At 53.3% G+C, this 17,960-nt stretch overlaps 1 protein-coding gene and 1 long non-coding RNA gene across 2 annotated transcripts; one reads left to right on the top strand and one right to left on the bottom strand.

Annotated features, from left to right (window-relative positions):
• Positions 1–201: 201 nt before the first annotated feature.
• TBC1D13 (TBC1 domain family member 13) lies at positions 202–16,177 on the bottom strand. Its single transcript, XM_027556487.1, has 12 exons — positions 15,967–16,177; positions 14,889–14,962; positions 13,132–13,172; positions 12,466–12,527; positions 12,238–12,337; positions 11,278–11,360; positions 9,397–9,556; positions 6,181–6,388; positions 5,113–5,276; positions 3,852–4,012; positions 3,603–3,660; positions 202–2,717 (listed from the first exon to the last, which is right to left on the bottom strand). Exons 1-12 carry the CDS (start codon positions 15,987–15,989, stop codon positions 2,652–2,654), a joined length of 1,200 nt encoding a protein of 399 aa, XP_027412288.1. The 5' UTR covers positions 15,990–16,177; the 3' UTR covers positions 202–2,651.
• A 48-nt stretch (positions 16,178–16,225) lies between these two features.
• LOC113901715 lies at positions 16,226–17,132 on the top strand. Its single transcript, XR_003513512.1, has 2 exons — positions 16,226–16,357; positions 16,894–17,132. It is a non-coding gene; the product is annotated as an uncharacterized LOC113901715 (long non-coding RNA).
• The last annotated feature ends 828 nt before the right edge of the window (positions 17,133–17,960 follow it).

The following is a 17,960-nucleotide window of genomic DNA, read 5'->3' as shown; positions in this document are numbered from 1 at the left end:
CACAATGTAATACCTCTGCCTCATTGCATACTCTCCTCCCATCAGCTGCAAACTGCAATTGCTTAAGAAGAGTTGAACAGGCACTTTGGACAAATTCCTAGCCTTTTCCTTTAACCACTCTAAGAACCTCCTGACTTTCTGCTCGTTTATTTTTCCTGCTCTGAGGTCTCAAAGGTTTCAGCCCATCACAGATACAAGGCCTACTGCAAAGAACACAATTTATTAAAGACAACTTGTCATCAACAGCATTGATTCAAAGAACAAAACATGAAAAAACAAAAGCAGACTAACATTCTGACCCTCGAAGTGAGACCTGAATTCATTCAGCTCATTCTGTACATGTCCAAAGTCCTGGGGGAGCTTCCAAGTAGGAAGCCTGGGAGTCTCTGGCTCTTGGGGCCTCCCTTGAGAGTCTGGGGTGGGGCAGGGGGGAATTGCCAACGGCAGGTCCTCCCACTGGGGGAGCTCGGTCTAACCTGGGTATGGTCCCTGTGCTCTTTTGACCTTTCTTACAAGGCCAAGGAGAGGGCACTGGACCCAGGCCTGCCAATGAGGCGAATCAGATGCAGTGATTCAAGTAGTATGGTCCAGGAGGGAGGGCAGAGGGACAGGTGAGAGAGAATGCATCAGGGTCCTGGGCAGTGTCTGCTGGGTCCCAGACTGTGGCCCAAGACTCAGGCTCTGAAGGGATCCAGCTGGGAGTGAACTACCAGCCAACAAGTTCTGGGAAGAGGATGACCAGGCTGCTGGCAAGCAGTGTGTTTCTGCCCCATGCCAGGGTCTTTACACACCAGTTCCCCTTAGACCCAGCTCTATTACAGAGCTCAGAGCCCTTCCAGCCAGGATCTCCTGGAAAACCAGGAAGGTCCCAGAGGCAGGGAGAAGAGGATGCTGAAGGACCTGAAAGGTCAGGAAGACCATATTTCCACTTTCTGAGCCCTACCCTTCATCCCCCAAACAAGCACTTGCCAATCTGCAATAAATAACCAGGAGTCTGAATAAGTAGTAAAATCTCCCAAATACTGTTCTGGGAGAGGAGGAAAAAGGCAAGTGAAGCATCCACGGGACAGCCTGGCAGGAGCTGCCTGGGGGAAGCTGTTCCCGGCCCTCAGCCCCACGTCCTGGCTGTCAGACTCAGGGAGGCTTTGGGGGTTCCTGCTGGCCGGTCTGGGGAGATGAAGAGGAGCTAATCATCCAGACTTCCAGATGTAAACCCCCTGCCTCCTCGCAGAAGGAGGGAGGGTCCTGGTCAGAACAGGCCCAGGGTGGGAGGAGCCAGCTGTTCTACTCCAGATGCACCTGCCTCAGATCCGTCAGAGCACAAGACCAGAGAAGGGCCAGCACCGCCTTCAGCTCTCCTGAGAGTGGGGAGACGCAGCACTCCAGGCCTGGACAGGACCCAAGCCTTTGAGCTCAGCCCCGCCCGCCCCCGAGAGGCTCCCTTTGGCCCCACTTGCCCTTACAGAGACCCGCCTGTCCTGGGCCGGCACCTGGAAGCCAGGGGAATGACTACACCTCCGGAGCACCTGGATCCCAACCTTAATGCTTTTTTTCCTTTGGGAGAGGACCTTTGAGGAAACCTCTGGAAGACTCAGCTCTCCCTCTCCTCCCTCCCTGGGCAGGAGGGAGCTGGCTCTTCACGGGCCAACTGCTCTCAGCAGCTTGGGGTTTCCAAGAATTCCATGGTGGGGCACAGGTTCAGGTCCCTCGAGTGAGGCACTGTGGGCTGGGGGCCCTGGGTGCCCAGTGCTGGGGGATGGGAACAGGCTGCAAAGGCCAAGGCTGAGAGAGCTCTGCTGAGCCAAACTCTTCATTCTGTCTCCAGGGTTCCGAGCCAACGTTGAGGAGAGGGGAGGCGAGGGGCTGGAGATAAGGCAACCTAAGAGAAAAGGGCAAACGGACAGCAATGGAGATAGCGGCAGAAAGATGAGAGCCACACACCCTCCGTGAAAGAGCCTGAGGGAGAGAAAGGGAGACGGAGGCAGAGAGGTGACAAGACAAAGAAACAGAGACTAGAGGGAGATCACCTTCCTCCGTACACACGGATACACACGGACACACACACACACACACAGACTGGAGGAGCAGCTCACGCCAGGGGGAATAAGACACACACAGCAACCCACAAGTACACACATACACACGCGCGCACACACACTCAGTGGGAAAGGGACAGAAGGTGTGACCTGGGCCTGGCAGCCTCTTAGCTCCTTCACAGTGTCACCTTCCCCATGGAGAAGCCCAGGAAGCACCAACCTCCAGAAGAAGCGGTTTCTGGCCCATTTGCCGAGCACCTCCCTGACCAGAGCTCAGAAGACGGAGCAGGAGGGCAGGGAGGGAGGGGCAGAGCAGAGGCAGGGAGGGGCCCCCAGTCTGCCCCAGCCCTGGGAAACCACCTCAAGAGCCCCTGCCTTGCTCGTGGCCTGGGCAGAAGGTCCAGGGCTGAAGGGTGGGGAGGAGCCCGGGCTCAGTGGTCAGGAAAAAGCAGGGCACAGCAGGCCCCTGACGGGAGGCCAGGGCGAGGCCTGGAGCTCGCCAGTCTGGCATCAGCCCCTCTGGATGGGACCCCACAGGCTTCTGCATGTTCCAGAAGCCAGGGCACCGGGGTCAGCAGGGGTTTCTCTTCCAAACGTGGGTCTTTTGCCGCCAGGCTACTGTGAGTCTTGGAGTTCCTTGGCTTTCTGAAGGACCTGGCAGACGTCTGTGATAGGGTAATCCTGTGTGGGGGAAAGGCCAACAGTAATATGCCTCTGAAGTCAGCCTGTCCTGCACCACTGCAGTGGACCTGGCACCCTGCTGGACCCTGGGCTAAAGGCTGGGGACCACAGGATACCAGACACCCCCCGTCTGTCCAGTCCCTGCAGGGAGCTATTGCTACACGCACTGCAGCATTGACTTAACCAACCCAACCAGTCACCCCAAAAGGTCTCAGCCCCTTCCCTAGGACCAGGACTACCTGCCTCACCTCCCGCCATCTCCTGCCATCGAGCCCTGAGCTCCATGCATGAGCCTGGACCAGGGCCGGACACTGTCCATGCATTAGCTCACTGAGTCACCTCAACAGCCCCATGAGGGGTTATGCAAATTTGCCTGTTTTACAGATCGAGTCAGTGAAGTTATTGAATACCAACCCCAGGCCAGGCGTTGGCAAAGCAGTTAAGGCTCAGAGAGGCTGCCACTGGGCTTAGGTGACATGACTAGCGCAGGAGAATAAAGATGTGAGGCCAAAATGGACTCCTGAGCCCATGTTCTTAACCACTAAGGCCCCCATGTTTCTTCCCCAGGCCGAGAGCCATTACCAATCGGCATTACTACCACATACTGGGTAATAAGGCTGTGTCTCAGCTATGACTTACTTATGCATAGTGCATGGTTCAGAGAAGCCAAGTCACTGGCCACACCACAAGGCCACACTCAAGGTCAGTGGCAAAGCCGGATTCAACCCAGATCCAAACCTAGATCTGCTCCTCGGGGGTCTGGACTCTCAAGCCCTGCCACCGCTTCCTGGTCCCAAGGCGGCCTGTCACAGCGGCTAGCATGGGTGGCCGCCAAGTGTCTGCCTCATGGCTGAAGACTGGGCACGTCCCCTCAAACTCCATTACCTGCAGGAGCCTCATGTTTACGGTAAAGTCCCCTTCCAGCAACTGCTCCCGAATCAGTCTAGGAAAAACAAGCAACAAAAAGCGCTGGGCCCCTCAACTACTCTGAGAGCAGGCCCACTGGGCCTCGTCCTGCTCCTGCCGCACCACCTGCAGCGAGTTTGGACTGATGCTCCCCTGAGAATCCCAGAGGCTCAGTCTAGCTCTTGACAGCAGCCCCCCGCCCCCAACCCCTCCTACGGCCACACTCACATGAGCATGGCACAGCAGACCAGGAGGAGGAAGTCAAAGCGGTTGCTGTCGGCGAAGAGGGAGTCCCAGATCCGGATGACGTCAGGCAGCACGAACTCCTGGGACAGCAGCAGGGTCAGCCAGCGGAAGGCAAAGAACTGGGGCTTGATGTTCTGCTCTTGCTGGGGAGACAAAGGGGTGCGGTAGGTGCGAGAACGTGTGTTGGCTAGTGGCCACGGACCACCATGCAGCTCAGGAGGCGTGAATTCAGATTAAGCAGCAGGCTCGGTATGAGCTCCAGGCACACCGAGGCGGGGATGGCACCAGAGAGCCTCGCTCCGTGAAACGGCCGACTGCTGCTTGCTGCCAGCCGACGCTGTCAGGTCGTATGATTTTTTTTGAGGGAAGCCAAAAACCCAGACTTTTATATATAAGCACTTTAGATTTATAAATGATGGCTCAAATTCTTTTAATACACTACACAGACTGTCACTGTGGATTTATGGACAGAGAAACCATTATTGGGCACTTACTACAAGCCAGGCCTTGTGCTTAATACGTTAAATATCTCACTTATTTACTCCATACAACAACTGCACAAGGCAATTATTCCCAATGGGGACAAGCCCTCTGGTCGGCCACAGTGGATACTACTGACTGAAAAGCCTGTTATAAAACAACAAGCTGTAATTCCACACTTGGTTGAAAAGATATGGTTATGTATATTTTCTTGTTCACAAAACTGTTCCTGTTTATAAATAAATATTCTTTTTACTGAAGAATTCCCTGAAATAAACATGAAATGCCACTCCCAATAGTATTTTTTTGGGGAGGCCACCTGGGTCTTAGGTGCAGTATGTGAGATCTAGTTCCTTGACCAGGGATTGAACCTGTGTCCCCTGCACTGGGAGCACAGTCTTAGCCACTGGACTACCAGGGAAGTCGCTCCAATAATTTTTAAAAATGAAGTTCATGCTTCCCTTCTGGGAGGACTCTTAACAGGCTGAACTCAAAGCATACGGTAAATGCCCTGCATCATGCCTGGCACACAGGGCACCATACCCACCTCCCTCATCCTCAGCCTGCCAGGCTCCACCCACCAGCTTCCCCACCTCCCCGCCGCCCCTCAGCACCTGCGTCATGACCCCCTGGCAACAGCAGTCACTTCTAATCCTCAGACTCAGGCCAGTCCCCACCCTGGGGCTGGCTGGGGCGCTCAGGGGCCTGCTGTCCTCTCCCGCTTCCTGTCTGCCCTAACCTGTGTGGCCCTGGGGGTCCTCACCAGTTTCAGGTAGAGTTCCATGTCCTTATCCTTCAGGGTGGAGTACACCTTTTCCATCTTGTAGGTGATGCCACACTGGGAGTCATCAAGGCTCTTGATGAAGTTGTCCCGGATCTCAGCCATGAGGTTGGTGAAGCAGAAAAAGGTATCTGCCTCAGCATGCTCTGGGAGAGACAGGCAGGGTCAGGGCAGCTGTGAGAGGACCAGCTGGCTCGCAACACACCCCACCTCTCAATTATGTGAGAGCTCACCCTCAGCTCTGAGCCTCCACCAAGTCAGCCCGCCCTGGTCAGGCTGCGTCCCTCTGTACCTCCTCTGTTTGTGACTACTCTCCACACCCCACTCTCCAGCCCCAGACCAGACATAATTTTTATTTTGGCCATGCCAAACAGCTTGCGGAATCTTAGCCAGCGCCCTCCGCAGTGAAAGCAAGGCGCCCTAGCCATTGGACCAACAGGGAATCCCGCCTCTTTCTTCTCACAACTCTGACGGCACTGCACACTGACTGTGTAGTTGATTCCATGTTCTGCTGACATTTTAAAAATCATTATTTAAATCCTTCCTTTCAGCTTCCTGTCTATACAGGAGACAGAAATCTCTAGTCATCTCCTCTAACAGAAATTCAGTTACAAATATGAATAGATCAGTAACCCGACGGGGGGCAGCTTCCCTGGTGGTCCGGTGGCTAAGACTCCAGGCTCCCAATGCAGCGGGCCCAGGTTCGATTCCTGTTCAGGGAACTAGATCCCACGTGCCACAACTAAGAGATCCACGTGCTGCAACTAAGACCTGGTACAGCCAGATAAATATATATATATATATATATATATATAAATATATGTTTTAAAGAGATCAGTAAACATCTAACATTCTAGAAAGTTCAAGCCAGAAAAGATCTCAGACATGATTTAGGCCAACCCCCTTATCTGACAGAGAGAATGGAGACCCCAGAACAGGGAAGTGAGTGGCACAAGAGCTTGATAAAGCCCATCAGTCCAGCTTTCCTTGGTCCGTTTCTCCAGGAGGCAGCAACAACGAGCGTGAGCGGCCAGGAGCCCACCTGTTTACCTCTCCACTCGCTGTTGGGGTCGGTGGCAAAGGTGTAGTAGAGGGGCCCCACGATCTCGTTCATGCCCTGCACGTAAGCGATGCCGGGGTTGAGCTTGGCGTAGATGAACAGGATCCGCTCCACCACCTCCCAGTGGGCTTCACAGCCGTTGGGCAGCACCACGTACTCGTTCATGGAGGGTGCCGAGTTCTTTTGTGGGGAGCTCATCTAGGGGACAAGGGCAGGGGCTCAGTAAGAAGGCTGGAGGCATGACGGACAGCGAGCCGAAACTTAACCTCCATTCTTGGGCAACCCAGGGTGGAGAGGGATGTGTCCAGCGCCACCGGGAACGAGCAGATAAATCCACAATGGGCAACATTCCACAAGCCAGAGGGACTGAAATCTAATAATTTAGTGATAAAAGTCAGAACAGTGCTTACCTCTGAGAGAAGGGGTACCGACTGGAGAGGGGCATGGAAGAACTTTCTGGATGATGGAAGTGTTCCATGTCCTGATCTGGCTGACAGTTAATGTAGGTTTATACATGAGAAAATGTTCATCTAGTTGTATACCTAAGGTTTGTGCTTTTCTTGTATGTAAGTTATAGTTCAATTAAAAAAAAAATTCAAAATATGTCAAAAATAGACAACAGGTAAAGATTCTTGAAGTCAAATGCTGTCGGGGGTGGGGGGAGTGGAGGCCTGCTCCAGCTGCAGTGACTAAAGAAACTCAACATACCAGTGCAACGCATAAACCCTAACTTGGTGCTGGTTAGGATTCAAAATGACAAAAACGGTCTTGGTACAGGGAGTTCCCCGGCGGGCCACTGGACAAGACTCCTTACTTTCACTGTGTGGGCTCAGGTTCAATTCCTGGTCAAGGAACTAAGATCCCACAGACCATACAGGGTGGCCAAAAAAAAAAAATCTTGATACAACTAGAGGACACCCGAACCAAGATTGGATGTGAGCTGTTATTAAGGATTATGGGTAACACTGGCAGATGTGACAGTGGTGAGGAGGAGGATGTCCTGATTCTCAGGGGATGCCTGCTGAACGACTGAGGGGTAAGGGGTCAGGACATCTGCAAGTTTCCTCTCTATGTAACACACACACAAACACGGCAAAAGCTTAACACCTGGTGCATTTAGGTGGAAAGTGTAAGGGTGTGTGCTGTACTCTTCTTTCAACTTTTCTGAATATTTCAAAATCTTCCTAAGAAAAAGTTGGGAGATGAATGAAGAGATGATCTCGGTAAAAACTCACACAATAGAGCAGAGGACCCCAATGTCAGGATCCCTTGGGAGTTTTGTAAAAGTTCAAGTGCCTGGGGTTACCTGTATGAAGGTCACAGGCACATCCCCACAGGGACAGAGTATAATGCTGTCGTGGAAGCCTAGGGTTTTGAGAACATTAAGCGTCCTTTTCCAGTATATATACACATCTATACACGTACACATGTGTGCACATGTGCACACACTAAGACGCATATATCACTAACATTTACCAAGAGGGTTTTATGGGCAAGACAAAGCCCTACAAGCCTTCCTGTTTAATGCCCAAAACAGCCTAGAAGATTCTTTCCACATTAGTTTCCAGATGAGGACACAGGTTCAGAGACGCTGGGCCACCCATCAGACGTCTCGCATTGAGTGGTGCCACTGGACTTGGACCCAGGCTGGCTCTAGAACCCGAGGCCCAGGCCTCAGAGAGTGCCCACTGCTTTCCCACAATCTGCACAGCCATGACCTTAGTTCACCCTCCTGGCAATTTAAAAGCCAGACAGGGCGGAAATGATTACGCCCAGTAAACAGAAGAAGAAACAAAGGCCCAGGAAGGCAAGTCTGGTGTTACTTGCGCAGCGTCAGACAGCCAGCCAGCTTTAACTCAAACCGCCCAGCCCCTGGACCCAGAGGCCTAGGGATGGAGCGTGTGGTCTGGTTCTCCCACCAGGACTAGGTCTAAACCTAGTCCTCAGTTCTCAGCCATCAATTATTGTACTGAAAGCAATGACAGAAGCCAGGTCCTTATCTTTCCAGGCAGACAGAACATCAGTAGCCAAGCAGGACGACCACCAACTCAGGCAGCTACGCGGTCATTAAGCCAAGCGCTTGGCACCTCCTGACGCACCCAGCTCTGTTGTGGGCAGGTGGAACCAGTGGATCAACCAGAACTTCCCAGTCACTCCTGGGAGGAAAGACGGCTGGTCTCCAGGAAACAAAGCCCTGATTGGTCATTCCACCCGGGTGGTGGTGGGGGGCGGGCAAGTGGAGCTGCTACAGTACCTGTCTCTAGCTTGCTGGGAGTTACAGAAGATTTTTCCATTGCTGGAGGACAGTGAAAAATTTTGAGGAATAAGTCAAAGCTCCAGGCACGAAAAGCAGTAGGCGTTAAGGAATAAGACAATATACCTTTTAGCAATAAGCAGCTTCTCAGAATTACCTAAGTCTGCTCGAAGCCTGAGGTTCCAACACGCAGCATAACTTAGCCAGCACAAGACCCACCCTTCCTTTCTCTGACGTCTCACATCGCTCCCTCTCTACCCCAGGCCCCGCCCTACCAACCACAGCACCAGGAGGCCTCTCCACCTCCATTCCCGCCTCTCCCATCAACATCCTCACAGTGTCCACGGCAATCTTCGACAAAGGCAGTCTTATATCCCTGCTCCAGGAATGCTGCAGGGGTCCCCAGCCCTCGGGACAAAGGCCCGTGTGGCCTCACCATCACTCACTTCTCCAGCATACTCGGGCCACCCTTCCCTCGCCCTCTCCCCTACCCAGCTCAGGCTGGACTCCTCTTTCCCTTGAACACACCCTGCTCTCTCCACACATGCCCTCCTCTCCCCCTGGAAGGCCCTTTCCTTTTCATCCTTTGAGCCTCAGCTTAAATGTCACTTCATCAGCAAAGTCCACCCTGATGCCCAGACCAGGTCAGGTCCCTGCCCATCACTGTTCCCACTGCACTTCATCACACTTGAAGTTCCTTTTCCAAGCGCCGCCTCCACCACAGACCAGCACTGCACAGCAGGGCACCCCCCACCCCCGGGCACCGTGACACCAGCCTTCGAATCTGATTTTCAGCAAGAGCCTGGAAAGGGATGGGGCAGGACCAAAGCTGCTCTGGGTAACAGTCAGGGCGGATGGTCGGGGCCCAATGGCCCGTGGCCACTAGTCCCGAGGAAGCAGGAAGGAAAAGGCTGTCACGGGGAGCCCCCGAGGCCCTCAGGTTGCCTCTCACATTTGTGACGCCGCTCCGGTTCCGAGCCACCGTCTGGGATTTCAGGGTCGTCTGCTCCACCCGCTTACGAAGGGTCTCGAATTCATTCTGAGGATCCAGGATGAGGAGGCAGGGGTACTCGGTGGCCCTCTGGAAGAAGGATATGTCTGGACACAACCTCCTGCAAGGGGAAACAGGAGAGGACCGTTCCTCAGCTAGAGGGTTTGAGGTGTCTCCTCGGCCCTCTGCTGCCAGGTGTCCCAGCCTCCCCAAAGCCTTTTGTGTGTGTGTAAGTTAGTAGCATTGTACTTCAAAAGCAATGCAGTCATCGTATATGTGTACACACCCATACATCGTATGGATGCTTACAAATAGACACACACACATATATTTTTAAGTGTCCTTAGAAACTTACAGTCTAACTCTTCTCTTAAACCACGAACAACTTTCCATGTCGAAAAGATAATACGTACAAGAGTATGAACTGTTTGTACTGTGGCTAAAAATGGTAATAGAGGTTTCATTAAGTTATAAATTGTACAATGGAATACCACACAGCTGGGGAGACAGAGAAACAATCACATGGGGAGACGGTCTCTAGAATGTGAAAGTTTTTAAAGTGTATGTATGGCGGCGCACACACAGACTTCTCAGCTGAAGCTCTCTGCAAACCCGCCCTCCAGGAACACTGAACAACGCACTACAGTCACTGCCAGGCTAAGAACCTGTCTGCCCAGATCTGGGTTCAAGATGTGGTTCCTTCTTAAAACGGGGCGATGAAACACCTCGTGGGTAGAGGCTCCCCAACGCCAGCCTGAGAAGGAAGGAGGCAAGAGACCCACTGTCCCCCCTGGCTGAGCACCCCGGGCTGGGGTCCCACGGGGGCTGTCTGGCGGGGGCAGGGAGGCAGGCCTGGGCACAGTAAGCACAGGGGAGGAGCAGCCCCGGGTAGCGAAGGGCTGGTAACACCGCTGACAAGCAGCGGGGGCAGAAAGGGAGGAGGACGGACAGACTCTAGAACCCAAGCTCTGACCACTGGGCCACTGCAGACAGGCCCCCGGTTCCTCACCCAGCCACGTGGGAGTCACCTGCTGCCATGCCCACCCCGGTGGCCACACGTCCCTACCAAGAGGAACAGCGCGCGCACGGTATAGCTCGCAATCACTTTCTGACCCTGTCACTCCTCTGCTTAAAGCCTTTGGGAGACCGCCCCGTGTCCCTAGAATTAAGTCCAAGGTCTGACCCCCGCCTGCCTCCAGTTGGGCCTCAGGCACACTGGCCTTCGCACCGCTCCTTGGACGGCCCAGCTCTGAAGGCTCTCAGGGCCTCCCCTGGGAGGTACCACAGCCCTCCCTTCCCCCACTCCCCCAGGCTCCTCAGAATCTCAGCTGCTTCCTCAGGCGAGACGTCCCAACTGCCCTGAAGCACCCTGAACTCTGCCTTCAGAGCAGTCACCACAAGTGTTAGTGACACGGAAGATCCATTTTGTTGAACGTCTTGTCTTCACATCTTCCCCCTCAGCTTCTAAGCTCCTTAAGGAGAGAGACCCTGTCTGTCTATTCCATGCTCAACGCCCCAGCCTGGCACTGAGCCTGTCACATAGGAGGGCCTCAGAAGTTGGTGAAGGAAGGAGCAGATGAATCCACAGGTGCCTGGGCTGCAAGTGACACTAAGGCAGGGCGAGGAGAGCTGGGCACTCAGGCCACCACCAGCGCCCCACACCGCTGCACCTCGCCAGGCTTGCTGTGCCTATGGCCTGGACTCAGCTACAGGGACAACTCCCCAGCAGTTTCTCAGACACCTCCCTGTGGGGCTGGGCTGGGCTGGGCTGGGAAAGGGCAGAAGCGGCAGAAAACCCCCAGAAGCCACAGGGCTGGCTCCCCGCCCCAGCGCCCTGCTCACCGGACATCTTTGTCGATCTGCAGCAGCACCTCGTTGTCCCTGAAGTACGTGTTCCACCGGCTGTCAGGGTTGGGGTTCAGAGGCTGTGGGGGAAAATGAGCCGCGCTATCCTCGGCCAGCTAGGACCCCAGGGGCAGACCCCAGTCTTGGGGGCCTGAGCAGTAGCCCCGAACCAGCATTCCCAGCAGAGACGCCGCTACGGCTGAGACGGCCTGCGAGATAGTTGAGCGGCAGCATAGGCCCTTCTGCGGCCTCCCAAACCTCCACCCTCATCCACATCCCGCAGGCAAGCCCCGAGGTCGGCTCTGAGCACTTCCCTGCTGGGCAGGGACTCTGCCCTTCCCTGTCCATGGCTCCAGAATGCTGCATATAACAGGTGCTCACTAAACGCTTGCTGAATAAATGAATATTGCATCGTTAGGTCTCTCTGAATCTAATTCATCAATATTCTGAGTTGCCAATTCCAGACCTTGGACGATCAGGCTGGGTCCAATCCATCTCCACTTCCCTACTGTGAAGCACCAGGGAGGAGTTGGGTATTTGCAGACAGAACAAGGCTTCCTCTGGGCTGCAGAAACGCAGTTTATCCTCACCCCGGCCCTGCTTTGACTCCCTTCAACTACAGTATCACAGAAGCTTCCTGGAGGAAGGGGGCTGAGGGGCCAACGTGCGGAGGACGAGGCTCAGTGCTGCACACACAGCACTCCTGGATCCCAGTTATCGACTGTGGTCCTGACTGGGCCTGGAGCCTGGGGAGAGCACGGAGACTCAACAGCCTTTGGCAGCTGAGATGCCAAATGCAGAAACGAGGTGCTGAGGTCGGGGGCCGGGGGGGCGGTAAACGGGAGTAGGATCAGCAGCACCTGGCCTCTGGGCTGAGGGACCTCGCCCACCCCAAAGCCCACACCTCTCCCCGGCCCCACTCTGTAGCCTTGGTCCTCACTGCAGCCCCCTACTCACATGGTCCTCAAAGGTCACATCCTCCCTGGACACACCCATGTTGGCCTTGGCGATGCCAGGCTGGATGATCATTTCCCTCAGGAACTGAGAATACAGCTCCCTGGAGGAGAGGAGGGGAGAGAGGGATGAGTCCAGAGCAGTGCAGCAACAGGAAGTGGGTTGGACTCACACCACCTGCTCTGCCCAATACAAAGGCCCTCCTGCCATCTCCCTGTGTCAGGGTCTCACCTCTGCTTGGCCAGGATGGAGGTCCATGAGGCTCTCTCCAAGGGGAGGTAGTTCAAGAGAATCTGCACACAGAGAGAGAAAAGCAAAGCTCTGGCAACTCCCCCAGCCCAACCCCGGAAGGAGACGGAGGCTGATAGGCCTCAAGGAAAATGTCTGATAAAGCCCCAAGAAGGCAGGATGGGCTGGGTAAAACCCAGGAACGCAGGCATGGGCTGGGGGTAGCCTCCCCTCTTCTCCCCACTGGCTTCCTCATCCTGTATCCTGAAGCAGCCCTTTCTAGTGCATTCCCTCCCAAAGACTCTCCCAAACGATGATAAAACCTTGTGCTCAAAGGGGTTGGAAAGCAGGACACTGGGCTTCTGCTCCCACCTCAGTGAAAAGCTTTAGGCAAAGCATAGCCTTTTACTGTCCCAATCAGCATCGCTTCCACTGAGCTGTCTGGACCAGGAAGCAGAGGGCTTTGCGGGCATTACAAAGCATTCCATCCCCAGGGGGATCCCGGAGGGGATGCCAAGAGAAACAGAAATTCCAGAACTCCCCAGAAAAGCTTCTTGGGACGAGCAAGGAAAGGCAGAAAATAGGAAGAAGGAGCCAGGGGTGGGGACAGCCCATGCAGGAACCCAGGGACTCTCAGCAGAGCAGAAGCCCCACCCCAGGCACACCCACCTTCCAGCAGAGGCATCGCAGTCCGCCCTCACAGGGGATGCCTGTGGACACAGCAGGCAAAGGTCATGCCCCCGCAGAGTCCCAGAACCCCCCAGCCCTCCACCTTGGAGCTAGTCGGCAGGGAGTGGAATGGGCAAGAAGTGCTTCTTCAAGAATTGTTCGCTGCCAGAAAGACTGCTAGACGACGCTAATCCTATGTCCTCTCTCTCTGTGACTCCCGTCCGGAATATTCTTTTGAGGATGACAGCTTCTGATCTTTGATATTTCTTCCTCAGAGTAGCCTTGACCAACCAGACCACTTCTCCCCAAATAAAGTCAGAGCCCTTGACATAAACAATCCACATCTCCTTCATGGCATCCCTCGTAAATGGGAATGTATGATATAATTTATGTATTTATTTAACATCTGTAACTCCTAATACTGGGGAAAGCCCTAGAAAGATGAAGACCAAATCTTACTGTTCCAGTACCTAGCCCAGGGCAGGTATTCTGTAAGTATCTGTGGAATATAAACTAAGCTCTGAACGCTCAGGGTTTTGTGTTTTACAGACTTAAAACTTCACTTAATCCCTAGTAAGTAACGAAGATCAGCATCATTGTCCCCATCTTACAGATAAAGAAATTCATCTATAAAGACAGAGAAATCAAGGACTCCAACACAGGTCTGACTCTAGAACCCAGCTTGTAACCACTGCCGCAGACTGCCTCCCCTGGGGCCTGGCAGATTCTTTAGCTCAGCACAGATCCCAGAACCCCCTCAAGATCTTCAGGGCCTAAATATCACTCCTGAATGGAAAGACGAACTTCTGAAATACTGTCAGGACGCTCGCTAAAGCAGCTGTTGCTACAGTCTCCCTAGTACTGTGAACAGCAGCTAGTGTCCTCACCTCAGAATCTGCATGGGGATGCAGAGGGCAACTCAAGCATCCTTGCTGACAAAGTTACAAAGGCAGAGCAGTCACAAGAAGCTACCAGAACACCCTGGGGTATTTTTAAAGACGTGCCAGAGTCTCTGTGCTGAAGTTAGCCAGTCTGGGGAGGGGAAAGTCAAAAACTGCTGGGGTTCAGCTCCTTAAAGTGAGTGACTCAAGGCTAGAATTTTACCAGGAACCAAAGTTCACTGTTGCCTGAGTTGGCTTTGATTCTAAGCCATGGAGAGAACCAGGAACCGCTCTGTAGCTAACCAAATTCTACAACACAGGAAGCCTGCTGAGGAATGAGAAAAGACGTTTCCTCTGTTCAAGAAGTCTCCCCTGCCCTCCAGTTACTCCCAGGAAGCAATCAGCATCACTTACAGGCCAATGAGCACCTGGTCTAAGGTCTGTGTGCGCGGTCAGTGCGCACTTAGTCACTAAAGTCCTGTCCAACTCTTTGCAACTCAATAGACTGCAGCCCACCAGGCTCTTCTATCCATGTGATTCTCCAGGCATGAATACTGGGTTGCCATTTCCTCCTCCAGGGCATCTTTACAACCCAGGGATCAAACTCGTGTCTCCTGCACTGCAGGCGAATTCTTTACCACTGAGCCACTAGGGAAGCCCAGTCTAAGGCCTACAGGCATGCTAACTGAGGGCGCCATTGCTCTGAGAACCAAGCCTGGGGCATACCTGGTTGTTCAGCTCCACAGAATCTGGAGAAGTTCCCAAAAGGCAGCCCGGTCCCCAGAACTGGCCAGGTGTGGCCTTGGCTAGCTGCCCCTCCATCTTTGTCACAAGGCTGCTCCAAGAAAACCCTGAAAATGGAGAGTTGCCTCTTACCACTAAAACTGAGTTCCCGAAGCTTTTCCAAGGCAATTGTGGGCTCCTTCAGGACATCCTGGAAATCTGCAATCCTAGAAGGAGGGAGACAGAGGGAAATGACCCACAAACCCCAAGATGACAGGCTTAGCGACCCCTCCTAAAGCCCACAGCTCCCTTACACCCCCAGTCTCCAACCTGTTCCTCCCTACCCCTCAGGACACAAAGATGCCAAACACAGGCAAAACCCTGGCTAAAGGGCAGCTTTGAAGAACTACAGATCACTTTTTCCTCTTAAGTCCAGAAATCTATAGGATACTCCTGTCTGAAGATTCTCAAATGAGCACCATGAAATCAGACACATTCTAACATTTACTGAGCCTGCATTTACTGGCCACTTCCTGCTGGCCAGGTCCAAACCACACTGTCTCTATCTGAACTCCAAAAACCCTTAGAATCAGGAGTAATCTGATCTGTGGACAAGGACATGTGCACTCTGCACCCAGCATCCCAAGCTCAAAAATAAAACCATTAGAAGACCTCTGAGCCTGCGGGGCAGGCAAGGACAAAAGGTTTAAAAACTGGAGGAAAACTGAAGAATGAGCAAAATTAGCCAAAGCTGCAGGATTTGGCCCCGGGGATGGGGGTGGGGGGAAGAGACTGGAGAATCTACGTTTTCTAGCATTTCTAGTAAGAAAAGGGTACGTGGAAGGGGAAGCATTTGGATAGAGGAGGTTACTGGGGCAAAGGATTAACAAGGTAGAGAAAAAGGGTGGGGGGTGCATTGGGATCGGGCATCAAGGCCCTAGAAGAGGAAGACACCAGGGGAAAGGATCCAGGGTGCGGGGGAGACAGAGAGAGAAGCGGCAGCACCGAGGGGCAGGAGAGATGTCCCCGTTCCGTGCCCCCGCTCAGGCCCACAGCAAAGAGGCTGGAAAGTGGGCGCCCAAAACCTTCAGCCCGCGGAGGGGTGGGGGGGCGGCGAGGGGGGAAGTCCCGATTCCTAGCCACATTCGCTCGCCCCACCTCCACCCCTGCAGGTCAAAAGGGACAGCATGGCCAGCAGTGGCCTGGCTGGTCGGCCCTGGTGGCTCCTCACCGGCTCTTGTGCAGACTCGACATGGTGTTGACTTCCGGATCTCCCCCCCGCTGCCGCCCCCTCCTCCTCCTCCGCAGCCGCCACCGCCCCTCAGGGACGCGGGGCTCTGGGCAAAGGCCTCCGACCGGAAACTCAGCCGCAGGCGCGCGCGTTCCGCACTGTCCCGCCCCGCCCCGTTCACGTGCCACTCCTGCTCCCTGCCACCAGCAGACGGCCCGGCGGGGTGGGCGGCGCGAGAGGACGCCGGGAAGGAGGCCCCGCCCCCGCTCCGCCCCACCGCACCTCCCTCTACCTAGTGCGTCGTTTGAGGACGCGCAGGTGACCGGCGCGTCAGACAGAAGACCGTGCGCGCCCAGGCTTCTGTCTTGCCATTGCCTGGAGGTTAGGAGGGGTAAGCTTCCGTACGCAAACACGCCTTTCACCTGGTCCTCTTCCTTACGGGTTCCACACCTGCAGTGAGCTGCTGAGCTGTCCTTTCAAGGATGTCCTGGTGATGGTGTAGTCGCGAAGTCGCGTCCGACTCTTGTGATCCCATGAACTGTAGGTAGCCCACCCGGCCTCCTCTGTCTGTGGGATTTCCCAGGCAAGAATACTGGTGTGGGTTGCCATCTCCTTCTCCATCAGGGATGTAGACCCCAACCCCCTCGCTAAGCTATACAGGCCTCCCTGGCTGGTCTTTTCACTGCTGAGCCCCGGACGCCTATAGGAGTGATCCCACTGAACAGATGGTTCAGTAAATACTGAACGGAAGAGCAGGACCACAATTCAGTGATTCCTTGATTTTTGGATTTCATGAATATATTTACCATAATATCAGAACAGAAAAGGAAAAACAAAATTTCAGGATCCTTCCCAAGAAAAAAAGTTGGCAGCCATACATATGTGTACTTATGCGCTAATTGTCCTTATTTTTTAATGTCTCCACAGATCGGTGAAAACTTTGCCACTGGACTGTATAATCTTGAAATCTCCAGCTCTCAGCTGCTGCCCACCAAGACTTCACTGCCCCGTGGCCCAGGCACACAGACATCTGTTCCTTTATTCACTCACCACACAGTTTCTGCTCCCACTGTGTGCTAGGTACTGTGCTAAAGGGCTCCGCACAGTACAAAGGTTACGTTCCTTTACATGAAATATAAGAAATGAATAAATGTTGACTTAATTGCTGGTGGCTCAGATGGTAAAAAAAAAGATCTACCCGAGAGACCCAGGTTCAATCCCTAGGTTGGGAAGATCCCCTGGAGAAGGGAATGGTTACCAACTCCAGTATTCTTGCCTGGAGAATTCCACAGAGGAGCCTGATGGGCTACAGTCCATGGGATCAAAAAGAATCAGACACAACTGAGAAACTAACATTTTCACTTTTTAAAAAATGACTTAGTTGCACAACAGGAAAGAAATTTTTTTCCCAAATAAAAAGAATACCAGACAGCCCTTTGAAAGTTTGATTAGGAAGACAGGGAAAAACACAAGCCATGTGTTAAGAAAAATAGACCCTTGGCTATCATTTGGAAGAAAAGAAAAAAGATCTATTCCTATCTATTATCTGACTGAAAATTTAATTCTAAATGAATTGAAGCTCTATAAGGGCAAAAACCTATGGGATTGAAAGAAAAATATATAGAAAAAATATTTATAATCTTGGAGAAGGAAGACAGAAGGCCCAGAAGCTATGAAAGATAAGACAGATGTATAACTACATAAAAATTTTCAGTCTCTAACATCCTTGGTGATCCAGTGGTTGGGAATCTGCCTGCCAATGCAGGGGACATGGGTTCAGTCCCTGGTCTGGAAGGATTCCATATTCCTCGCGGCAACTAAGCCCATGTGGGGCAACTACTGAAGCCTGAGTGTTTAGAGTCTGTTCTCTTCAACAAGATAAGCCACCACAATGAGAAGCCTGTGAACTGCAATTAGAGAGTAGCCCCCTACATGCTCCATGGGGTCGCCAAGAATTGGACACGACTGAGTGACTTTCACTTTCACTTTCCCCT

This window comes from Bos indicus x Bos taurus, chromosome 11 (genome assembly GCF_003369695.1).
Source record: "Bos indicus x Bos taurus breed Angus x Brahman F1 hybrid chromosome 11, Bos_hybrid_MaternalHap_v2.0, whole genome shotgun sequence".
Lineage (NCBI taxonomy): Eukaryota > Metazoa > Chordata > Mammalia > Artiodactyla > Bovidae > Bos > Bos indicus x Bos taurus.
The sequence above is the reverse complement of the archived record's forward strand: the minus strand, read 5'-3'. Positions and strand labels throughout refer to the sequence as shown.

Coding starts and splice junctions, on each gene's coding strand:
- TBC1D13 (XM_027556487.1), bottom strand. CDS start 15,989: ATGTCGAGTCTGCACAAGAGCCG. Junction 9,557..11,277: donor CAGATCGACAAAGATGTCCG/GTGAGCAGGGCG, acceptor TTCCCCTTGCAG/GAGGTTGTGTCCAGACATAT. Junction 5,277..6,180: donor CCCCAACAGCGAGTGGAGAG/GTAAACAGGTGG, acceptor TGTCTCTCCCAG/AGCATGCTGAGGCAGATACC.